Source organism: Sinohyriopsis cumingii, chromosome 6 (genome assembly GCF_028554795.1).
Source record: "Sinohyriopsis cumingii isolate HCF-2022 chromosome 6, ASM2855479v2, whole genome shotgun sequence".
In the NCBI taxonomy this organism is placed as follows: Eukaryota; Metazoa; Mollusca; class Bivalvia; order Unionida; family Unionidae; genus Sinohyriopsis; species Sinohyriopsis cumingii.
In genome coordinates, this window is record NC_142966.1 from 159,502,512 (window position 1) to 159,529,166 (window position 26,655).

At 35.8% G+C, this 26,655-nt stretch overlaps 2 protein-coding genes across 4 annotated transcripts in view; one reads left to right on the forward strand and one right to left on the reverse strand.

The window, feature by feature from the left end:
* LOC149798386 (tRNA (carboxymethyluridine(34)-5-O)-methyltransferase alkbh8-like) overlaps positions 1-24,739 on the reverse strand; it is a 36,855-nt gene extending 12,116 nt beyond the window's left edge. For both annotated transcript variants that reach the window (XM_089963568.1, XM_089963567.1), the window contains exons 1-4: positions 24,616-24,739; positions 19,825-20,068; positions 9,593-9,718; positions 1,960-2,163 (exon numbers count right to left, since the gene is read on the reverse strand). In XM_089963568.1, coding sequence (XP_089819694.1) covers positions 1,960-2,163; positions 9,593-9,718; positions 19,825-20,068; positions 24,616-24,738 — 697 coding nt within the window. In that variant the 5' untranslated portion in view covers position 24,739. The remainder of the gene's footprint in view (positions 1-1,959; positions 2,164-9,592; positions 9,719-19,824; positions 20,069-24,615) is intronic.
* Positions 24,740-25,146: 407 nt separating this feature from the next.
* Positions 25,147-26,655, forward strand: part of LOC149798387 (THO complex subunit 2-like) — a 124,282-nt gene continuing 122,773 nt past the window's right edge. For both annotated transcript variants that reach the window (XM_089963569.1, XM_089963570.1), the window contains exon 1: positions 25,147-25,221. In XM_089963569.1, coding sequence (XP_089819695.1) covers positions 25,157-25,221 — 65 coding nt within the window. In that variant the 5' untranslated portion in view covers positions 25,147-25,156. The remainder of the gene's footprint in view (positions 25,222-26,655) is intronic.

A 26,655-nucleotide genomic window follows, 5' to 3' on the forward strand; every position in this document is an offset into this window, starting at 1 on the left:
TCAATTTGTTTATGTTGTGCCCAGTCTGGGCTAATTATTTTATTTTCTTCAAAATATTGAATTTAAATTGATTGTTTTACCTGGAAAAACTAGTGCTCTAAATTAATTCTTTATTTATCAAAATTTATACAGATTTAAAAAACTGGAATAATATCTTTTGTGATTGAAGAAGAGATAGCTGACACTGCAGCACTTTGCAGGTTACAACAGATGTCATCATCTTCCATTTTGGGTTTCATCGGGATTCAAACTCAGTTTCATTCAGGACTTTTTATGACTAGGAATTTTATTTTTTAATTCTTGGATTATTTTTGGATCTGAGTCATAAAACTGTTCTTTTTTTCTCATTTTTCACTTGATATTCTAGGGAAATAAATTATTTGTAAATTTTACAAAGCTTGTTGTCTTCACTCTTTTCTGTTACTTTTTGTAAGAGCCCAGACTCGTTAAGCACATGCACTTTGTATATTAATGGTGATGAATGAAGGATGTCTAAATGTTTCATGCAGATTAGTTCTTGGATGAATATGCTAAATATATTTTAATCAAAACTGAAAATAGAAGAAATGCACTTTTAACCTGGGACATGAAAATTAAGTGCAGGAGATTTTTCTAACATCAAGGCACAGTTTTTTTCACTTTACTTGAATGAAGTACAGTAAATCAGAATGTTTTCCATCATTAAATCCCCCAAAAGCTATATTCACCTGAAACAATGCACACACATCTGCATCAATTTACTTATGGGCCAATATACACTTTTTATGGTGATAGTTCTTTACACAAAAAGTGTACTTGCTTAATTTCAAAATAAAGAGAGTAAACAAATTACAGATGCTCAAACAAGATTATAAGAAGATATAAATAAGCTAGTATTTCATTGAAAATAACATGCACAGGTCCATATTTTCACTCTCTTGTCCTTATTAAGTGGAGGCCACTAACAACAGGTTAATCTTTTTACTCTCATGTCCTAATTAAATGGAGCCACTAAAATAACACCCAGTGGTATATCATTTCATTTCCATGTCTAAATGAAGATCCTCAAAATAACACATACACGTCAATCATTACACAGCCGTGTCCTTATTAAATAAAAGGCACTAAAACACACATTCTGGTCCAACTTTTCATTTTTGTTTTTATTAAATAGAAGCCACAGATCCATCTTTTCACTTTCATGTCTTTACTAAATGGAGGCCACTTCAATAATGCCCATAGGGTCAATCTTTCACTCTAATGTCCTTATTAAATGGAGGTTACTACCCAAAGGTACATCTTTTCACTCTCATGTCCTTATTAACTGGTGGCCACTAAAAAAACACACCCATAGAACGATCTTTACACAGCCATCTCCATATTAAATTAAGGCCACTAAACCAACATCCAGAGGCCAACCATTTGACTCTCATGTCCTTAATAAATGTGGGTCACTACCCACAGGTACATCTTTCAACTCTCATGTCCTTATTAAATTGAGGCCATGAAGATAACACCCACAGGTCCACCATTTCATTTTCGTCCTTATTAGATGGAGGCCACTAAAATAACACCCATAGGTCCATCTTTTCATTCCCAAGTCCTTACTAAATGGAGACCACAACCCACAGATCCATCTTTTCACTCTCATGCCATTACTGAATGGAGACCACTACCCACAGGTCCGTCTTTTCACTTTTCATATCCATACTAAATGGATGCCACTAAATTACTGCCAATGTGCCAATCTTTTCACTACCATGTCCTCACTAAATGGAGGCCACTAAAATCTAACCTAGTTAAAGACTTCCAAACTGTCTTTTGAGGTTGTCTCAGGCATATGGATCACACAACAATGTTATAACAAAATGTTAGTAAAAATTAAGTTCTTTGCAAACTGTGCTAAAATTTATGTTTGCATATATGTGTTGCTACAGTAATCGTCAATTTTATGGCAGACAACTATACTGAAATTCTTACCTTGACCTGGTTCATACTTGTTGATAGTCAACTGGTCTGGGGTAAACTTAACATGACCTGCTTGTAATGCCTGTTTTATGACATCATTACATATTGTTGGTATCCCTTCAGGCAGTGGGTCATCTGGATCCACATTATTGATGCCATATTTAAATTCATAACCATAATGTTTCACTCGTCTGTGCTTCAGATCTCTTTGCTGGGCTGTGAATAAAAAGTTTTCTATAAAATTAAAACAAGAGAAATTAAACGACAGTTTAGACTACAGTTTGATGACATTGTAAAGATTTATGGAGGTAACTTTTAAAGATTTACTTTTTCATTCAAATGTTTTCATTGTATTATGACCCTGTGGTCTTAAAATAAGTAACAGAAAAGAGTGACAAGCAACAAGCTTTGTAAAATTCAGCAAAATAATTTAGTTCCCTAGAATAAAATGTGAAAAATGTAAAAAGAACTTATGGTAATGCAAATTAAATCCCAAATAATTCAGGAATTTCTAACACAAGTCCTAATAATTTAAGTTCTGAATAAACTTAAGTGGTGTTCCAAAAATGAATCCAATCCTGGAAGTGTTGATGTGCCTGTGATGGCCTGTGTCATGATGATGTGCCAACATTCTTTTCTTGAATCACAATAATACAATCAATAATATATCCTTATTTGACTTTCACTTTAAATCCAAGTATCTATTTCCAAGAACATTATTTCTGAGCACTTTGTATTTCCAAAGAAGAAAAACTTGAATTAAATAATCTGACTATATAAATTCCAGCCCAATGAAATACTTGACACAACAATAATACAACTGATTTTGTTCAGATCTTACAGTATGAATAAATAATTTTTCCAATAACAAGACTTGTTACTCCTCTACTTGACCTCAGGTAGCAATTAACATTTTCTAAAAATATTTTTTTATTACCTGTTGGAAAATTTCATTCTGGAAGATTCAACATGTTTACAAGATAAAATCTTAGTTATAATAAGAAAGTCTATTACTAAAATAATATTAAAGAACATGACAAACGCAGTGTCCTTGACTCAGGGAAAGATAACAATACTAATATTTAACCCAAGCTCATTGACAGAAAATTAGCAATGTTCTAGTTGTTTACAGAATTTTTAAAATGTCATGAGTCAGATGAGGTAGAAGATAGGCTTGATAAAGTCGGTTCCAAAATACAATTATCCGTAGCATATAATGAAGAAGAAAAAAAAAAACTAACAAATTATGCAAATTACATATACATAACAACTGATCTATGAAGAAATATATTTAATCGTATGATGACAAGATGACCATAAACTGTACAGTACACACTTGCCATCGGTCAGGCACTGATGTATTAAAAGATGTAAAACACATTTAACTTGTGTACTGCTGCTGTTTTATGATATGTTTTGATGGATACCTAAATTCATGGATTTGCTGTCAAAGTTTGTAATATTTGTAGGTATTTTTAAAAAAGACACATTTTCATGGGAATTAGTGGTTCTGCCTGTCAAAGTCTGTATACTTGTGGATTTTTAATTCAATGGAATAACCTATACAAATAGCCAAAATAAAAAATAAAAAACTATGCCAAAAACAAACTGGTTGCTTGAATGGTTAAAACAATACTAACTCCCATCAGAGCATAAATTAAACACCTGTCAAGCTCAATCACTTACACTGTGGTTTTGTCTAAGTACCAAACAACAAAGGGATCAGACAGCCATTAAGTCAGTTACTGTACCATTAGTGGCTGATCATGGCATCAACACAGTTGCTTAAGAGTGGCAAAATTCAACTTAGAGATCACACCACTCAGGTGACCTAAGTAGTTAGAGCATCCACCTTGGATGCAGAGGTCATGGGTTTGAATCCTGACTGAGTCATACCAAAGACTGATAAAAATGGTACTAGCAGCTGCCTCGGTTGGTACTCAGTATTAAGAAGTTAGTGTTAGGACTGGTCAGCCTGGTGTCAAGATAATGTGACCTGGTGGAACATCATGCTATATGTCACACTGCAAACATCATAGCAATATGACTGATTTTTTTTTTAAAGCTACATAAAAAATCCACACATACTAAACTTGGAGACCCCTTGTTTTGGATAATGTCATCATTCAACATGTGAACCAAACATGTGATCAGCTGCCACTTGCTCAAAACAATCAGCAGTCACCAGACATATTTTTGATGTGTTCTTAGCCCATAAAAGTGAGATGTTAACTAAATAGAAAGACAACGGAACCAGTCCTCTGTTTGTGCCTGCCTCATGGGTGAACCAACAGCAAACACTAGACTTGAATATAAATACAAAAAAGAATTAAAATCACACTTCTGGTAATGGTAATGCTATACAGGTAGGCAAAAGGAAGAAAAATTGGTGAAAATTGTTGTACTGTTTTAATGGATCTTAAAATCTCAGCAATCAAGCTGACTCATGCTGAATGGATAAATTGTGGTTCATGTGAAAAAGTTTGAATGGCTCGATTAAGTTATCCATGGCTTTGAGAAAGGTGAATTTGTTTTAGTCAACAAAATCAGTATTATTTACGAACAGTTGTGTCTACCAGGTGACTTGATTGGCACAATATTGATTCAGTGGTTTTGTCCAAAACTCAGTCCAGTGTGAACTTCAATACCGGTACTTTGCTGTAATTAGTGTATGCATCAGAACTTAAACAGTGTAAAAATAATGCTTTTAAAGTTCTTAAGGGCTTAAAACAAATAATAGATAACATTATCTGATTACATTAATGATGCTGATTTATCAAACAACTTTATACTTCACTCAGGAAGTGTCAAACGTTGGACGCGTCTCCTTCTGTATCACACATTGCTAATATTTCACTGTGGCTTTAAATTCATGGTTCACAACAAATCAAGAACCTGGTTTAAGTGGTAACATGCATTCTAGTTGCCAAGAACCTGGTTTAAGTGGTAACATGCATTCTAGTTGCCAAGAACCTGGTTTAAGTGGTAACATGCATTCTAGTTGCCAAGAACCTGGTTTAAGTGGCAACATGCATTCTAGTTGCCAAGAACCTGGTTTAAGTGGTAACATGCATTCTAGTTGCCAAGAGCCTGGTTTAAGTGGTAACATGTATTCTAGTTGCCAAGAACCTGGTTTAAGTGGTAACATGCATTCTAGTTGCCAAGAACCTGGTTTAAGTGGTAACAAGCATTCTAGTTGCCAAGAACCTGGTTTAAGTGGTAACATGCATTCTAGTTGCCAAGAACCTGGTTTAAGTGGTAACATGCATTCTAGTTGCCAAGAACCTGGTTTAAGTGGTAACATGCATTCTAGTTGCCAAGAACCTGGTTTAAGTGGTAACATGCATTCTAGTTGCCAAGAACCTGGTTTAAGTGGTAACATGCATTCTAGTTGCCAAGAACCTGGTTTAAGTGGCAACATGCATTCTAGTTGCCAAGTTTTATCTTTAGAACCATTAGCTTCCAGCGTCATGATGTAAAACCACAACTGTACAATTATAGGGTATGGAGAAGAACTTGAGTAGGTAAATAGGTAGGTCTCTGTGTGTGTGTGTCTGTGTATGCTGTTCTAGTTCTTAACACTTCCTATTTTGATCAATAGGCTTTAATATCAGCACAATGTCTTTCATAGCATCAGTGTGAGCTTAATCCTCCCACTTTAGATACAGCTATAGTGTAAGCTTAATCATTCCACTTTAGATACAGTTATAGTGTAAACTTAATCCTCCCACTTTAGATACAGATATAATGTAAACTTAATCATCCCAATTTAGATACAGCTATAGTGTAAACTTAATCATCCCACTTTAGATACAGCTATAGTGTAAACTTAATCCTCCCACTTTAGATACAGATATAGTGTAAGCTTAATCATCCACTTTAGATACAGCTATAGTGTAAACTTAATCCTCCCACTTTAGTTACAGCTATGGTGTAAACTTAATCATCCCACTTTAGTTACAGCTATAGTGTAAACTTAATCATCCCACTTTTGATACACCTAAAGTGTAAGTTTAATCATCCCACTTTAGATACAGCTATAGTGTAATCTTAATCATCCCACTTTAGTTACAGCTATAGCGTAAACTTAATCATCCCACTTTAGTTACAGCTATAGCGTAAACTTAATCATCCCACTTTAGTTACAGCTATAGTGTAAACTTAATCATCCCACTTTAGATACAGCTATGGTGTAAGATCATCCCACTTTAGATACAGCTATGGTGTAAACTTAATCATCCCACTTTAGATACAGCTATGGTGTAAACTTAATCATCCCACTTTAGACACAACTATGGTGTAAACTTAATCATCCCACTTTAGATACAGCTATGGTGTAAACTTAATCATCCCACTTTAGATACAGCTATAGTTTAAACTTCATCATCCCACTTTAGATACAGCTATAGTGTAAACTTAATCATCCCACTGTAGATACAGCTATAGTGTAAACTTAATCCTCCCACTTTAGATACAGATATAATGTAAACTTAATCATCCCAATTTAGATACAGCTATAGTGTAAACTTAATCATCCCACTTTAGATACAGCTATAGTGTAAACTTAATCCTCCCACTTTAGATGCAGATATAGTGTAAGCTTAATCATCCACTTTAGATACAGCTATAGTGTAAGCTTAATCATCCCACTTTAGATACAGCTATAGTGTAAACTTAATCATCCCACTTTAGTTACAGCTATGGTGTAAACTTAATCATCCCACTTTAGTTACAGCTATAGTGTAAACTTAATCATCCCACTTTTGATACACCTAAAGTGTAAGTTTAATCATCCCACTTTAGATACAGCTATAGTGTAAACTTAATCATCCCACTTTAGTTGCAGCTATAGCGTAAACTTAATCATCCCACTTTAGTTACAGCTATAGCGTAAACTTAATCATCCCACTTTAGTTACAGCTATAGTGTAAACTTAATCATCCCACTTTAGATACAGCTATGGTGTAAACTTGATCATCCCCCTTTAGATACAGCTATGGTGTAAACTTAATCATCCCACTTAAGATACAGCTATGGTGTAAACTTAATCATCCCACTTTAGATACAACTATGGTGTAAACTTAATCATCCCACTTTAGATACAGCTATAGTGTAAACTTAATCATCCCACTTTAGATACAGCTATAGTTTAAACTTCATCATCCCACTTTAGATACAGCTATAGTGTAAACTTAATCATCCCACTGTAGATACAGCTATAGTGTAAACTTAATCCTCCCACTTTAGATACAGATATAATGTAAACTTAATCATCCCAATTTAGATACAGCTATAGTGTAAACTTAATCATCCCACTGTAGATACAGCTATAGTGTAAACTTAATCATCCCACTTTAGCTACAGCTTTTATTTTACAATATACTAAACAACTAGCAGACTTATAGCAAATTCATCTAATATAAGGTACTTGCTGTTTAATGGGGGGGGGGGGGCTGCAATTTTCTCTTGAGCTGAAATATTTTCTTTTTTTTAAAATCTCAAGATAATTCTTATTTTTCCATATAGTATCATGGATAGGATGTTGTTTTGCTATAAATCAGAGCAAGATATTTTTTCTCAGTACTGACAGAAAGAAAAAAAATGTCAGGCCCCTGCATTATAAATTGTTGGTCAATAATATAAGCACAGTATGCTATGGTACATATTGTGGTATGTTCCAAAATACAGTGGAACAAATTTTTCATGGCACCTAGCTCTAGTCGACATGTCTAACTTTCACTAAATGATCATAAAGTAGTACAAAGCAAACATATTCTTCTTTTTAAATTTGTAAAGTGCTGTTTGTTTGTCCTTTTCTTATCTGATGTGTTTTTAAGTTTAAAAAGATCCATCTCCTCCAACATTTTTCAGTCACATAACATCCATGAGTCACATAAAAAAGCCTGTTTTATTTTTTTATAAAGTAAAAACTGGCCTGGTAGCTAGATATGTATAAAAATATAATGAATCTGTTAAACAAGTTGAAGAAACCTGTCTGTTTTCATTGAAATGTGTCATATAGAGCTGCTATAAATAGAAAATAAGGAAAGTACCTGTAGGTCTATAATGGACAAATGTACTCTTATGTTCTTCTTACATAGCAGTCATCTTTTTTAGAATATTTTTAAGTTTCTCTGATGCGTGGGATTAAAGAGATGATAATAAAAACAAGAAACATAACTTTTTTAAAATGGACTAAAAAAGCATAATCCATATACAGACGAGAATAGATATAATTTGGTAATAAAAATTCCTAATGATTATGTTAAATGTGTAATGGTTGGCATGTAAGCTAATGCAGGGACTAATTTTGCAATTAAGAGTTTAATGTTGTTTTTTTCCTGAGTTGATTGTGGTATAAACTGTCAGTTGCCGACTCACACAGCAAATAACGCCAGAAGGGCGTTATGTAAGCTGCGTGACTCGGCAACTGACAGTTTATACCACGATCAACTCAGAAAAAAACATTAAACTCTTATAATTGATATTTCAATTATTCGTTATGTTATTTTGTTTGCATCATTAAAAAAACAGAAATCTTAATTGAGTGTAGTAAAACATGTTTGGGGTTTTCTGTTATGTAGCTATTTATAGCACTTGGGATTGTCGTGCTTGGTCGTAATAAGGTCATCATAATAGCAGTCCTTCAACCAATGAAAGCAAAATTTATTCAATTATTTTTGGATAAAAATTGTTAGAATGCTCTTTTCCTTTAATGCTTACTTCGTGTCTGCCTTCACTGGCAGTGTTTATCTTATGCTGTACATGTGACTCTATTTATAGAAGTGGGTATTCTTTGAAAAGTAGTTCTCCTTACAGTTCATCCAGAAATAAACACAATTCATTTTGATCACGTGGTAACATTCTGACCAATGGAAATGTTACTTTTCTTTACCAGCTACTGGCATTGCAATTATTACTGTATATGTGTTTCTGTCTCTTTATTAAATATTAGTGTACATATGGTTATAAAGTGGTTATCATGGCTATTATTAGCCAAGAGCCAGTACTGCATTCCTGGGGCACAACAAAAGGGCAATGCTGGATACACAAGTGGATTTATCTCCCATGTCCATTGCATATATAAATTAGTATTAGGGTGGGGATCTTAAAAGTTTTCAAGTTATGAGCCAGAGACAAGTCCCCTCCCCGATGGAATGACCTTGGGTCTGTATTTTAATGTATGTTTGATTTTTGTCTGTGCATATCCTACAGACCTATATATGGTAACTCGGTGTGCATTTCAAAAGTTTCCAAGTTACTGCCAGGAGCAAATAAATCAAATCATAGTTCCCTCTGTGGCATGATCAGTGGGGGTAATCCAAAAGCCCTTTATGTATGCAACAGTCCTTGCAACTTTCTGATCTATACTTATAATATTTAAGAAATTGTTTCAAATCCTTTATAAACCCCCTTAGGCCCACCCCACGGGTGATATCAGCATTTTAAAACCATTGTACACATTTAAAACCATCCCTAGTTGTAATCCAAAGTTTTGAGTCTGCATCTATCACTGCATAGGAGATAAACTTCATTGTCAGCAGACAGACGGACAGTAGTAAAGTCAGGCAAGATGATCCCCACTTCATACCAAATTTATTTGGTGTACTTATTTTGGAGAAATACTCTATGTATTGTATGTCACCTTTCAATGTTGGTTCCTTCCAATTGATAGAATCCATGAGCCTCTGTCCATATTCCTCTGATATGAAGTCAGGCAGTAAAATCAAGCCTGGGGGTAGTTTGTTAGATGGAGACAAACTTTCTGGCACTGTAAGAAAAAATAATAAGGGACATCAGTAAATACTAAATTGCAGAGGAAATAAAGTGGACAAATTCCAGTTTTTAAATGTGAGTTAAGTAGGGTCTGTTCTATGACTAAAAATTTTGGGGAAATTCCCACCCACACAAATTTTAAAAAAAGGGGAAGGGGTGTGAATAATGGAGGGATTTAAGGAAGAAATCCTGCAAACTGAACCTCCTAGAATTATACCCTGGTTTAGGTAATGTGTCAAATAAATCAAATGTAAGCTGATATGGAAAGAACAAAAGGCAACAAAGCTATATGGACATGAATAATTTACTACCGACTCTGTCACATATATCAAAGAGTATGTGTATTTACACCTTGCATGTAACCTTGGTAATTCAGGTAGGAAACAAACATTTAGACTTGAGTTAAATGTACTGAACACAATATGTGAGAGTAGCAGTTTTTTCTTATTATACATTCTATTAAATCAATGTTTGGGGGTGCTCACCAGTTAATATGTACTTTTGAGAGAGTGACGTATGTAAGGTGAAGTAGTTCACATTTAAAACATGCACAATGGAGAGAATGCTGGCATACCTCTATGCTACATTAATGTAATGTGGATGATATTTCTTTGGATATTGTACTTTTGGAAATTTTACATGATTTAAGCACACTGCTAACTAAAAGGACCGCTCCCTTCTGTTAAAAAATCAGCCTGAATTAGTCTAAAGTACATTATACATAGCAGCTATTAAAATATGGAAAATGAATTTTGCCAGACTAGACAATACCAACTTATGAAAGTGCAATGAATGAATTACCAAATATATAAAATGTAAAAAAGTTATTGGCTCTTTTTTTATACAATTTACCTCTGAAGTTCAGGAAGTCAAAATGACCAAGTAGAGTTAGCACTTTTTTGAAAGGTGCACATCTGAATTAAGGCCAAGCTGTATACTCTATAACCCATAGTATACCCATCAATCATACACCAAAATAAAGGGAATTAAAGGTCCTTTGAATTATACCTAAGATATACAAGGTCTTTTTTAAATAGCCAGTATAACCAGTGAGGAAAGATGGGGAAATTCTTTTTCTTTAAAATCCTAAACCTATGCAAAATAGCAACTGTAGAGCACCACCTTAGCTGCTCAACTGGGTGGCAATTAGATAGAGTGATCTTCCCTTGATATCATGATAGGTGCCAAATCCCTACTACATGGATATAACTGCGGGGAGGCTGGGAGGGTGTATGTGTATTATGATTGAATAAGTATTCACGAAGAAACATACTTTACTAGAAAAAATAATTTTCTTCTTTAAATATTTTACCAAATCATATGTTAGAAGAATAGGTAAGAGGTGGAGAGAGGTACATCCCTTTACCTGGAGATGTTATTTACAGTCCCCTAAGATATGTCATGCAAGCTTATAGGTAACCAGACTGGAGAAGACTCTATCTGTTGGAAAGCAGCTTCCAAAAGGGAAAATTTTCCCTCATACAAATCCAGAGGAAGTTATACAGCAGCATCATATGAATCTGTCAAACAACCTGGAAAGGTGACCTGTAGCACCATGGATGTAGGTCACACCCTATTGAGTTGAGCCCTTTGGCATGAAAGATCTTGCAGGTAAAACTGGAGAATGTGGACTTGGATCTCCATCCCAAGGCATGGATAATATTAGAGAATAATTCTGGTCAAAGACTATGATTGTGGCAACTGCTCTAACCCTGTGAGTCAAAATGAATAACAAATTCATTGAGCTGGATTTATTTCTCAATATGCAGAGCAAATATTCCACTTAATCTAGGACATATGGGTCTATGATGTTATATCATCCCGTCCCTGTTTGACAGATAAAAATAAGTGTGATCTTCCTCACTGCAATTGCTCAGATATTTTATCATACCACTTCAAAGCTCATACTGAATCTTCTAGGTGACCTTGAGCTCAAGTGTCCAGAGTAGACAGTGATTTCATTACAAAAGTCTGGTTACAAATGGATGAAACCCTGTTCTTGGCAAATAAAGAGTGCACCATCGTAAGTGAACTGATCTGTCCTATCAGAAATGCATGTAATTTGGGTCTACTTTCTTGTCAGAACTGCATGTAATTTGGGTCTACTGATCTGTCCTGTCAGAACTGCATGTAATTTGGGTCTGCTGATCAGTCCTGTCAGAACTGCATGTAATTTGGGTCTACTGATCTGTCCTGTCAGAACTTCATGTAATTTGTGTCTACTGATCTGTCTTGTCAGAACTGCATGTAATTTGGGTCTACTGAGCTGTCCTGTCAGAACTGCATGCAGTTTGGGTCTACTGATCTGTCCTGTCAGAACTGCATGTAATTTGGGTCTACTGATCTTGTAGGAAAGGTGAGTCAATGATGCCCTTCCAAGTGGGGTTTCATAACCAGTATTGATTCATCATGTTGGAACTGTAAGTAGATAGGTCCCCCAAGAAATGTATTGCTGATTTTGCCTACTAACTGCCAAAGTAGTGAGGAGGCAGGACTTGTATGACAGGTGAAGTAATTTAGCTCCTGAGAGTAGTTCTATTAGTGTCTTGTTCAGCCAGGTTAATTCCTATGAAAAGTTCACTTGGGCAAGGGTCCAATGCCACTGGCCATGTGAAATCCAAATGAAAAGAAGATTAGACAGGTCTGTTTCATGCAATATCCTCTCTGCTATGATAGTACAGTGTGCTGGAGATGGTGGAATGGTAAGTTTAACTGTGATGGGTGATAAATGTTTCTGAACAAAAAGCCTAGAAAATTAGCTATTGTGGTATGGATGCCGCCATAGGGATAAAGTACTCTGTTGTGAACCAATGAGATTATATTCCACTGACTTCCTTTACTGACCCGGTTGGTCCTGTATTCCCTAATTTAGTAGAGCAGTCAGGATGAAGAGACACTTAGATACTTTTGGTTCCAGTATCACTATCAGAGTCCAAGGTATTTAGATATGTATTCATCCAGCCATTCCAAGGTATAGGGAGCAGCAATCAGCCTGGCCCTTGGTCCCAGGATTGGTGGGAGAAAGTTTGGGACTGCTGGCATTCCACCTTGTCACTAATGTCCACCATAAGTCAATCCCATCGAGCATGTATCATATGAAACTGAGGGATGAAAAGGCCATTCCATTTATATGAATTCCTGCTTGCAGAAATATGAGTCCACTAATATATTAGCCAGCCTAGTATATGTTAAAATGAAACCGGGATTTCACTGAGGACACAACTTTAGAAAATCCCAAACAAGAAAACAAAGATTGGAGTACTCATTCTGCTTGCTGTTTGAGATCAGGCAGCACAGTGAAGTTATCAAGCAGAATTAGAACTCGATTCCCATGTAGTTTCACCAGCCACCAATAAGCTTTCAAAACTTTTGATGATGTGGACATATAAATAATGCTCCTATGCCCTCTGTGTTCACATCAATAGCGATCATGATTGCTGGAGGATGTCGTTTGCAGGTGTACTGCTGATGTGAGTCCAAAGTGCCTTTATGATGCAACATCAAATGGTTGCCAATTGAGAGAGTTAGTCCAACTCTCAAGGTTCAGTCTCCACTTGGACCATTTAATCATTGTTATGATAGCCCATTAAAATGAAAAAGGACTAAGACTTAAGCTGCCATGATGAACAAAACTCAGCTGGCGCATGAATATTCTAGCAGATGCATTGTTTCAGAGACATAGAAATTACCACTGCATGAATTCAAATCTCTTTTCCTGGGGGAATACATACTTCTTACTTGAACACTGAGTCCAGACCTAGTCAACCAAATCCTGAAAGGGTCTAAGATGTTCTTGTTGACAAGAGATAGAGAATGAAAGGAAAGTAATATGTAGAATCACATCTTGCTCCAAAATGTAGAGTCTGTTCATCTGTAGCCTGTTGTAGGCAAATCAAAGAACTTCTAAGTCGTTTCAGTGTGGCATGAAATCACATTTCTTGCAAGTCCACACTGACTGCGCCATCTTCACAACTGAAAGTATTAGGGCCCATTGTTGTAGGCCATTGCAAACCCAAGAGCAAAAAAACAGATTTGACTGCACATAGATTGAGGATCAAGTGATAAGAGCTGGATTGTAGCTGAAAGAGCTGTAGCCATAAGTTAAGTACATACACCGAATGTGATACTGTGTCCCCAGTACCTGCTGTTGAATCCACATGTCATCATAGTAAATCTTCTCCAATCAGCTACAAAAGACTTCCTACTGAGATCTGAGAGAAGAGCAGGATGTGATGCCTGAATGTATGTCATCAAGACAGGGATGGTCTCATGGAAATGTTTGTGGAAACAATGGACCTCCCTCTGACACTTCCACTTAGTTCAGGAGTTGAAGGACTGTTTCCCAGTGGCATGTGCTCTAGGGGCACCCTTGTGACCTTGTTGGCTGCCTCCTAAATCCCTCTGCTGTAACACAGGCTGAGAGGACATTGATTTGTTGTTGTTGTTGTTGTTGTAGGGTTTAACGCCATTTTTCAGCACAAGATAGGCTATACATGGCGGCCAGTATAACTGGTGGAGGAAGAACCCTGGAAAACCCCGGAAAGAACCACCAACCCACGAGAAGCTACTGGCAGGCTTTCTCACATACCAACGTTAGCCGAGGCTGAGACTTGAACTCACACAGACAGAGGTGAGATGGCAGTGATCCGTAACGGCGAGTGCTTTTAGACCACTCGGGGCCCCCATTGATTTGTAGTGAATTCTGGCAATCTGATCATTAAGATAGGAGAATAGAATATAGATGATCACTAAGGAGGAGAACAGATGGAGGAGGTTGCGAGCATACCTTGGGCAAAGATAGGTCTTAAGGTAAAGAGCCTTGATTATCACCTAAGCAACAGATAAATCTGTTTTGCTAACCTTATTTTTTTATATATCTAAGTCTGGTTATCTCAGACCTGTCATCTCAGTCATGGTGTCCACATGCTTGGAACTACTTTTGAAAAGAAACACTTAATGTCTTCTTCTGTGCCTGATGGAGAAGTTACAAAATCCAACAACAACAAGAAATATAAAACAAAAAATAATTCACTCAAGAAGCAAGTCAAGGTCTCTCCAACATTGATAACAGCATATAAATTATTTTGACACACTCACATGCTGATCTATAGGATACTCCAGACACAGGCAATACACATCACTGGCCACACAAAACCAGACTATCTCGAGTGCTACGGCAAAGCCAGCAAAATCCAGAAATGTGTAATGTCAAACTGGTTTCTTCTTTGTTTAACACCCATAATCTGCCCCAGTTGAACAAAATATAATAATGCGAATACAAATGTAAACTTAACAACCAGGGTGGACAGAAAATATAATATAATATAAATATATAAATTTCCCAAAAAGTCACAATTAGAAATTTCCTGATGTCACTACACACTTTGTTAGAACTGTACCCTGTAGGCCTATTGTACCATTGCCTACCATATAAATTTTCCAAATTAGAACTGATGAAAGTTAAAACTTAGCCACATAAAAGATACCAATTATTTATTGTCAATTTCATATGACGTCCATCGATTAAATGTGATAATATAGTAATAATATCAAATGATTTTATGCTTCTATTTTCTTATGCATAGATCTTGTGTACTTAGGATCCACAGGTCACCACATAGCCCTCATCAACGCATTCGTCTGAATAGGCAGTACTTGTATTTGGCAAGACAAAAGCACATGGCTCAAGACGCTCATTATGCAATACTTCCAACATATAGCAATTATAACTTTATTGCTGGAACTTTTTTTCCTTTTCTAAGAGCAGCATATATAGCTAGATGCTACTTAGATAATTATTCAAATTTTCATAAAAAAACGATGACCTTTGTAAAGAGTGAGAAACTATAACAGTAGATGACAAATACTGTTTTGAATCTGCTAATTAAATTACAATCTACAAGGGTGCAGGGTTAGGGGCCATCCATTTTAGTATGTACACATGGAGGGGGAGTTAACCCAAATGCATATGCTTGTGTAAAGGTAGGGTCTACTGATAATGTATGTATGCATAGGAAATGGGGTGGGGTGGGGTGGGGGTGAAACCTCAATAATAATTTGTCTTATACATAACCTGTTTGACTGTGGTTCAGTTGGCGTTTGAATTTTAGCAGACACTAGACAAAATGTTTAAAGTTATACAGCCTGACATTCAATGTCGGTGGACTATCTGTGTTATTAAACACGTTAATATTAATAATCCTTTATGGTTTCTGCATGGATCAAATACAGGCTGTTCTATAGAACTGGGTGTGTGTGTGTGCATCAAGCATATGTATGCAGGTGTTTTTTTTTTTAAAAAGTATACACGTGTACAGGGAGGGGTGGAAAGGGGTCAAGCTTTGCCTTGGATGGCCCCTTACTTCAATTTAGTTGGAAAAATTACTTGAGAAAAATAATCTGTGTTGGTGTTTGCAGCAAGACAAGGAAATCCCAATAGCAGAGTTACATTATTTGTCTCCCCATGAGGTTATGCTTCATGCGGAGACAAATAAAATAATCCTCTGACTAGGATTTTCTTGTCTGCATATTGTGGTTTGTCAAAATATTGGATACAAGACTGATCCCACGATCATGACATTGCAAATTAACTCATGAGTATTCAAAAGGAAAACTGGAGGCACCTGTGATATAACACATCCATAGATGCTTGGAACTCATCATTAACAGTGTACTCAGTTCCAAAATATCAGTAACTGTAGACCTGGCAGGTAATGCAGAAAAACGAGGACAAAACTCATCCAAGTAAGATCTAATACTGATAAGGAAACTTGAATGCCTATTACGTTGTCTATTCATTGTGATAGTGATGTTGATATTTCCTGGGCTTCCTGTGACGTAGTTGGAAAAGAAAGTCGATGATGGTGGTGCACTACACTCGCTGCACTTATGAGTAAGTCCTGTTACTTCTAATGGAAGGTAGAGGTTTGAGGGTGAGTAAAAAGACATCAATTGAAAACGGACGCATCAAGATGGACATCATATGCCAAAAGTGTTTTAAGGTACTATTGCAGGTAATATTGATCCATGACGGTGTCTATATAAACTGTATATTTTCCACAAGAAGTTGTTGTTGTTCTAGGGTTTAACGCCATTTTTCAGCACAAGATAGGCTATATATGGTGGCCAGTATAGCTGGTGGAGGAAGAACCCTGGAAAACCCAGGGAAGAACCACCGACCCACGAGAAGCTACTGGCAGGCTTTCCCACATAACTACGCTAGCCGAGCCTTGGACTCGAACCCATGCAGACAGAGGTGAGATGGCAGTGATCCTGAATGGTGAGTCCTTTAGACCACTCGGCCACTCGGGGCCCCTCCACAAGAGGTGCCTCTGTGGTTAGACTTATCCATGAGAGTGCCTGTATAGACTTAGTAAAGTGCCTAGCAGCGCTATGTAAGTTAGACTAATTCATGTATAACTGTTTCATGAAATGGGTTCGCTTGTATAATGGCAGCAAATTGGGTATCATACTCAGGAAGAGCTTGGCAGTACTATGTGATTCATGGAACTGGACAAGTTTGTTTTCTGTGGCTGATAGTGTAAGACTGATTTTATTCATGGCGAATTAAGATCAGTTATATGGCCAAGTCTGATTGGAAAGGAACATGACCATCTCGACTGGCATGACAACATCCAGTTCTTGAGGTTGGGAAGGGTTACGGGATATTTGATCCATTTACCCCATCCATAATTTTGACAAGAGAGACTATTACTGATGCTTGTTGCTGCTCTCCATCTCACTGCCCAGGAGGGCCTCGAGTGGCCGAGTGGTCTAAAGCGCTCTCCGTTATGGATCACTGCCATCTCACCTCTGTCTGCATGGGTTTGAGTCTCGGATTCAGCCAATGTGGGTATGTGAGAAAGCTTACCAGTAGCTTCTCGTTGGTTGGTGGTTCTTTCCAGGTTTTCCCTGGTTCTTCCTCCATGATTAATACTGGCCGCCATGTATGGCCTATCGTGTGCTGAAAAGTGGCGTTAAACCCCATAACAACAACAACACTGCCCAGGAATGATACAGTGTGAACCCTTGAGTGCAAGCAATGTTTTCATCCCTCAAGCTATGACTACCCATATAAGGCAAGTCCAACATGTATTGTAGGAACGACAACCAGAGAAAATTACACATGTTGAGTGGTTGTCAGACAGGTCTCACCTATGGTCTAAATCTGGTAGACAAAATATAGCAGGCCCTATATACATTTAGTGGAGTGGGTGTCTGTTTTGAACAGGATTACCCAATATGACAAATATCCATAGAGGGTTGCACATGACCTGTACAGGTAGAAAAATATCATCAGTATTAATAATTATAAGTGAATGCTAAATAAGCAATTTAAGATGTGATGGCCTATAGGCATGTGAATTTGACTGCCTGTCCAGGTAGAAGCACTGGACAGATAGACAAACTATAGTTTTTACATGGACCAACTGATAAGCAAAAAGTCAATTCTAGTAACAGCTTACCCATAAGAAGGCCAATTTTTAGGTGCCTATACATATAAGAACCTCTCATGCATCACTAATAGTAACATGCTAAATGCACTAGTATAAAAAACTTACCTTTATGTATCCGGTCATAGTGGAAATTATACATACATTAAGAGTTTTCTATAGCCCACTACAGACTTGCACGCACATAAAAATTATAGCCAGAACTAATATGAAGTTGCATAGGCTACAGGTGCAAGTACATAAATACCAGCAAGTAATGGCAAAGTGCTTTAATATTCAAGTAACGGCAAAGTACTTTAATATTAAGGCAGAACTTTGTCATCATCGGAAGAAAGAAACGGTGTAAATATAGAATGAGTATACTTCCATTTAAAGTCAAGGCTCCTCTAACTTGTGGGTTTAGAACTTCCAGAAACTGGCAGAGAATTTTTGCAATTTCACTCTTAATGAAAGTGTGCCATTTGGCACAAGCAGAAGTACTAACTGATATATTCATGGAAATTATGCACCAATCCCACTATTAAGGGGAGATCACTCTGCTCAAAAACCACCAAGGAGGGCAGATAACTTTTAGCTTTGAAGCTAAAATTGTTTAACCTGGGAGGGCTGGATTTGTGAGGTAGTCACAGTTCTCCTAAGATCTTATTATTGGGTAATGTAATTAAAGAAGCAAATGGTCTGCAAGTGGATATGTCTAGTCCTCAATTTGTGGCTTATTTCCTTTCCTCAGCAAGTCACAAAAGTCAATGTTGGTGCATGGCATGTATGTGGTGAGTACATAAAGTTATTTTACAGAAAAGTGTATGTATTAAAGTGTTTCTGGCCTCAAATCAACAGATTTCCTTCTTGTCCAATAAGTACAACATCCACCAAATTTGGTCAAGATATATGCAGCTAAACTAATCTCGCTAAGAGGAAACCATTTCTTAAACCACTTCTCACATTTCTTTTTTTATTCAATGTGACCTTGACCTGTGACCTTTTAATCCCAAAATTAATAGGTGTCTGTCTAATCCATGCTTATCTGTAAAGTTTGGTCAAGGCAAATAGTCTAGATCTAAACTTACTGCAAAGAACTTACATCTTCTTGGAGTTGCAGTGATTCTGACCATTATACAAAGTAATGCAAAGTTATTATGTAGAAAACATTTTCTTTAGTTTAGTTGCAATGACTCTGATCATTTACCACAAAATAGATACATCAGCTGTATGGCAGCCACAAATTTTATTTGCAGTATGTAGTCTGTAACTTAAGATATTGTGCAACAAAGTTTCCTTCATAGGCTCACAGTTACCTTGACTTTTGACCTCATACAAGCTTCTGCATCATTCGAAATGCAAATTTGTTTACTAAGTTTGGTCAAAGTATATAATCTTGATCTAGAGTTACTGTGCAGAGACAAATTTTCTTCTTTCAGTCAAAACTGAGAGATTTATTCTTTACAAAGTACTAGCCGTCCACAAATGCTGGTCAAGGTCAGTGACACTGGACTAAAGTTACTGTACGGAAAATCAAAAGGGACATGAATGGACAGACAGATAGATGTCATAACATTATGCTCTGCCTTACAGTGGTGTATAAAAAAAACCACAACTGTTTACAGAAAGAAATAATTTTGGTATACAGGTTAAGCACACAAAAACTTACTCTTGCTGACAAAGGAAATATAGAAAGTACAGCTAGACTTTCTAGTATCTGTTGCAGGTATGGTGTAACCATTCAGGTGAATGTAGGCTTCTTCTGCATTCTCTACCAATTTGTAACAAACAAAGCAGTATGGTTTCTTTGGCAACATCAGAATGTCATCAGTCTCCCCATATTTACAAAACACCTCAAAGACTTCATCTCTGGTCATACCAGTGTCAAGTCCTGCATTGTTCACACAAAGAATCTGAAAATTGACGATATGAAATAAAAAATGTGTGTTTGTTATGATACAATTTAAATGCTATTTATCCAACAACATTTGCATTTCCGAGCTATATGATGCTATATCATAACAAGAGGCTCAAGTGGCTTTGATATCACTCACCACCTAGACATTGGTCAGAATGAAAATGTAGCAATAAGGTATCTGCCTTGGGTTGAAAGATGCCCATTGTTGTGACTCTTTGGTCTTAAAGAAAGTAACTGAAAGAAGCCAAGAGCAACAAGTTTAGTAAACAAATTTATTTCACTAAGTTACAAATTAAAATTTTCAAAACTTATAGAATTGTGAATTAAATCTTAAATAATCCTAAAAGTTCTACCACATGTCCAAAAGTACACATGAATTATAATATTAAATGTGCTGATGTACCAGTAGTCTTGAACAGGCTGATGTGCAAACAGTGCTGCTGTATCATAATAATATAATCCAGAATGTCTTTAAGTTGTTAAGAATATTTAATTTGTATTGTGTGTTTAATTTTTTTTTGTTCATGTTTATAGATTGTAAGGGCCTACCTATTTTTTTGTTCATGTCACAGCTTAAAATCCATATCATCCTTGCGCTTGAACATCAACAAAAAAACGAAAGAAAGAAAGAAAAAGAAAAAGATGATTGAGCTCAAATTTGGCACATGGAGTATTCAAACTTTTTTGGACAACACCAAGGCAGATGGAGCAGAGTCGGAAACGCTTAATTACGCATATCTGGAAGCCAATTTTTGATCTGGGACGCAGAAAATCCCTGAGGCGGGAGTCCTCTGTACGCATGTTATAGGTGTGCGGCAAATTTCAAAGACTTTCTAGTCCTGCTTGAGTCACCTGCTTTGTGGGAAAATGTGTTGATCAATTAGCTGTGCTGATATTTACAATGACAGAATTCAGTGACTGAAAGACCCCTTAATGTACATACATGTTGCCATTATAAGAGTACATCAAAAAGAACATGATGCAATAGCTGGGTGGCAAAATCAAAGGCTTTGACTGTCGTCCGGATGCGATATTTACAGTGATTGAATTCAGAGTCAGAAAGACCCAGAGATGTACATGTGGTCATTTATAAAAGTATATCAAATAAACAACTTTAGCTTTCATTATTGTGTTCATTTCCGAATGTATCGGAATAAGTAGTGCACGAGAATCAAGACATGTTGAGACTTAGACAAAATGCCATTTGTAAATTTGGATAAGTATTTTGGGGTTAAACGGCAAACTTACGAAGACTGTAACAAGATTCAGAAGAGTGCTAAAGCTGCTAGAATTGACAGTTCGGATAGGACAGTAGCTAAGTGTAAGAAAGTGTGTGATGCCTAGCTTAGTGTTTGGAATAAGTCCCCTTAGCCCGGTTATTTCTAGTGTTGTAGCAAAATGTATTCATCAATACATCAGCTAGGCCGAGTTTTGATATGAATTACATTGACAAACAAATTCTTGCCCATTCACAAGCATAAGTTTTGGTAGCTGATTGACCATTAACCCTTTTCCGAGTAAGGTACAAACTATCAATTTCCTGCATGATATCCTTTAATGATAAAACAAACAAACATGTGTTTTAAGATCAGAATCGGTGATTATTAATGGCCTCTTGTACACTAGTTCATCATAAAATTAGTTTGAAACTGTAAGTGAACCAGTAGGCCTAACGGGAAATAATGGTGGACTTCGCTTAGTCTGGGATGTACCAGTTTATTAGATTGTCTGTTTTCGTAAATCATCAGGCAGATATTTTCAGAAAAATATACAGATCATTGAAAGCAAAGCCAAGGTATTATTTTTATTAATGATTTAACTTTAAAATGCAAATTATGTAGGTCAGAAATGTATGGGGTAATGCTATGTTGTGGAATTCACGAGATGCACTTTACGGTCTAAGCTGTTTTCCGACCTGACACGTATTTGCGAAAATACGGGAAAAAACAGCAAATAAGATACTATTTAACTATTGCCTAAAATTACTACAAGGACATACACAAATAAATAAACCATAAATATGCAATCCTGTCAATGGACTGTTGTAATGAAGCTATATTAAAGTGAGTGATTTCATTATGAAAACCTCTCCATTTAAAAACAGATGCACTCACGTCTCTGTTGATTCTGTAGAAAAGAAGGGACTGCAACTTTTGATGGTGGGACTCTTATTTTTATCAAAATGGGAATCTTGGACTCCTAGTTTTAAAATCCTAGCGAGACTTCTGGAGACAGACTCCACTGGTTGTTTGGGAACTGGCTTGATACAAAGTGGACATAGCAACTCTGAGTGAAACTTGCATAGCAGATGAGGGATAGCTGTCAGAAGCTATACATTCTTCTGGGCTGGCATGGCAGTGAAGAATTTTGTGACTCCTATATGATGGAGTTTGCTAGTTCTGCATCACCAGCTGATTACATGAAAATCTCAGGATTCTAACAAGTACACTATTTTAAAATACTTCCATGAATATCATTGTTTCCAAATAATTGCTGTATGCCATGTTCTCAAATAGAATCTATATCTTCTTAAAAATGTTATTTCAGTAACAAACTGGTTAACAATTTTGTTGTCTGATAATGTCCAATGATGTTAAGCAAGAGTTACATCACATGATTACTGTATCTTCCAGGAACGAAGAGAATGAATCTATGTTAGCAAATAAGAGTCAAAATTTGAAATATGGATGATTATTGTTTGGTGGCTTTAAATATAACAGGCATTGGATTTGATGTACATGATTACTTTTCATTGGATTAATGGGGGTCTATACAGTCTGAGGTTGACATGCTGCTATGCTCATGTTGGTGGTCTGTTCTCAGTGACAATGTATGACGTACCATACAGATTGACTGATATCGATCGTTTCCCGCGGTCACCTTACTTAAACTGTATTTTAATACAGAGCAAAGAACAGCAGATAGACATACAATATCTTGACAGTCAGTGTTTTTATTTACTTATTCGCCGATCGCAAACTTTAAGACCCAAGATACCACTGCAGCGGCTATTGGACAATTCAGCCCAAAGACAATTTGGCCCAAGACAATTCGGCCCAACTTGGACCGAAAATAAGACAATTCGGCCCAACTTAAAAGACAATTCGGCCCAACTCGAAGGACAATTCGGCCCAACTTTGCGATAGTTGTATAAAGATATTTTTCTTCAAACAGCAAGTAGATACTATGTAAGATATATATATTCGGCCCAATTTTATAATACAACTGACAATAGTTTTAACAAGTATTTATTTTTAACATATATTTTGACAATTCTTATATAATATGTTTTTACCATATAGTTCAAAATCCTTGTATTAGGTAACTTAATTATTCATTCTCATTTTAATTAGTTTGTAAAATAGAATAGGTTGAGAATAAAATTAGATAAATGTTTTCTGAAGTTATAATGGTTAGGAGCTTTCTGATATCTTTAGGAAAACTGTCCCAAAGACAAATATTACTGTGGAGAAAGGACGTCTGATAAAAAGAAGTATAGTAGAGATGGACGTGATGCTTTGGGAGTTACGTAGACAATAATGAGATGCATCATATCTCCTGTGGAAGAAGGTCGATTTTGTTAGGCACCTGCCCACTTGGTCTCAAAACCTACATTCTCAAGCAAAATACATACGTTACAAGAGATCTTCTCGTATTTGAAGGTATTTGTTATGATTTACAAATAAAATGATACCGGGAAAACGGTTGAAAATTGCATAATTAGGTATTTTGCGATAATTTCACATAAATTTAATTCAGAACATTATTGCGTTTTGCTATTATGAGTTACGAAAAAGACAGATAAATGTGCACAACGTACGATGCATCTTTACCAAAATTTCTTGTATTTTAAATTTCATTTAAATTGATAATAATGAATATTCAAAACACCAAAAACATTTTAAGTTGTCAAACTAATACCATTCTAATCAAAATATAAGCACGAAAGTTTACAATGTGTATGCCTTTTTAGTCACTCAAAAACTGTAACGTATGTATCAGATACATACGACAAAAGACTGTTTATTAAATCTGTAATCGTTTTCGCTCAGCTTTTTTGGTTCCCTTTTGGTCATTAAAATATGGCATGAAATTATTACAAATATGTTTGATTAACCATATTAAACACATACATTCGTCATTGTAGTTATTTCTCCTGTATGTGACAGCTGAACATCATCATTATTCCCATGATCATTAATCTGATTTAATCATTATGACTTATTTTATATTTTATAAGAAGATAAAATGAATAAAAATTTTATACTTAATTAAGTGCTTTCACGAAATTTTTAAAATAAAAAAAAATAACTAATATATATCTTACATAGTATCTACTTGCTGTTTGAAGAAAATATCTTTATACAACTATCGCAAAGTTGGGCCGAATTGTCTTATTTTCGGTCCAAATTGGGCCGAATTTTCTTGGGCCAAATTGTATTTGGGCCGAATTGTCTAAGTCCACTGTAGCAAGGGTCTTGTCATCAAATCCGGCTTCCTCTTACAAAAAAAGAAATAATGGAAAAAATATAAACTACGTACTTTCGTCGGTTTATCCTGTATTTCTATGCCATCATGTTTTAAAAGAGTATGTCTCAAACGTGCTTGCTTCTTTTTCAGTTTTTTCTCCGTCTTGCCTAATTTTATGTCACAGAGCGCTGCCATGTTTCATTTATCATTTCACATATCATTTTATTTACGAACGAATCTAATATACTTAAAAAAGATATAACTTTTAATAAGTAAATAAAAAGAAACAAACTTGAAAAATTAAGTTACAATATTTATTCTCTCCTCTGACGAGAATGAGAACACTAAATTTAAAACTTAATATTGACGACCGTTAATTTAATCAGTTCTGAATACTAAATGTCAGACTGGTATTTCAGTTGTGATAATAAATATGATATTTTTTTAAAAATACGTATATTCTAATAAACAATTTAAAAATTCATTTTGCATTAAACATTATCCTTAAATTGTGCATTGTTAAAATAATGTTTATGGTAGAAATGTTGCAAAAATAAACAGAAGAGTTTTAATAGATCTTTGCACCGGCCATTCTACGTCAAGTGCAAACAAAATGGCGGCGACTTTCCTCACCGCCGAACAATGCAAGTTGTGGGAAAAATCGGGAAGACAGGAATTGTATGTTATTGAAATACTCCAAATTTAGTCTAGAAAGTTAAAATATCATGCACACGTTAATATTTTATGATGAAAATTGACGTAACAAAATTATTTCCACTTTCTCTTATAGCGGGAAGGGGAGATATTTTGACCCATGCCTCGGCCGAATCGTTAGCAGTCGATTTGTTTGAACAGTTTGATTCTGTCGATGTCGTTAATTTATTGTAGATAACGTAAATGCTATAGCGGTTAATAATAAATCGTACACTTATATAACATTATTTATTTTGTTATAATGCATTTTATCTCGAGACTTGCTGATCAGCGTTGTTTCTCATAAAATAAAATTTCAGTTTGACAGGATAGGAATCTTTATAACATATGTATCAAGTTAACAATATCAGAATACAGAACAGTATTGAAAACTATATTTTCTCTCCAATGAAAATGCGCGAAAAGGAAGCCAGAACAAAATGAAGAAAAACATAATTTGGTGCGTTTTTAATCCTACAATGCAAGACCTCGACCCAGATAGTTATGTTGGAGCGTCGAGGTCTTATTCAGATTCCCACAACAGCAAATGGACATATTTTCAAGATGACTGGAATGGGATGGAAGGTGGGAATACTGAAATTGGTGAAAAGGTTGATAAGAATCTTTAACAAAATGAAGCTATTTAAACACTTTCTTCAATAACATATTAGTTTAATTAATGATGTATACATCAACTTAACCCGATTTCGGCATTCCCAGTTTCCATTGCTTTCCAGCCAGCTGAAATGTAGGTGAATGAAACTTGAAAACAGGTCCATTCACTTGTGAGAGAATTTGAATTTATTAGAAAAAGGACACCAGAGTAAGTAAAGTCTGACTAAAACATTATGACTTTAATTTGTAGAAAAGCTTATTTATGAGCTGCCAAGTTTGTGAGATATTCCTGAAAATTTGATTTCATTACAATGTTAGACGATATCAAAACAAGCTACACAGGGCCATTATTTGGGCAGTAAGATCAGGGTTGAGGTCTTACATTTTAGGACTAGTTCATTGGAAGCAAAGTAGTTGAAAAAGTCATTTAGTGTTTAATGCAAGACTACATGTCGCCAAGCATAGTTTGGCAAATGAAGCTGAGGCTATGTGTTGATTTTATGTAATGCAGTGAATACAATTTGTGGATCAGTCATTATCTATCTGCATTGTCAACTGTTCTGACAACTAGGAAAGAAAAAATTTAGGAAGACGTTTGTTATTATGAAAATGGAGAATCCTGTATATGAGCATTTTGATAATTCACAAATGAATCTGAATACTTACAGAATCCACACTTTAGGGTTGATTTTGGCAAAATTCTTGCCTTAGAATCTGTCATTTTATGGTAATAGGCCCAAAAACCAATGTTGATTTCACCTTTTAATATTATAACATTCCCCAGTGCTCACTATTTTCAGTAGT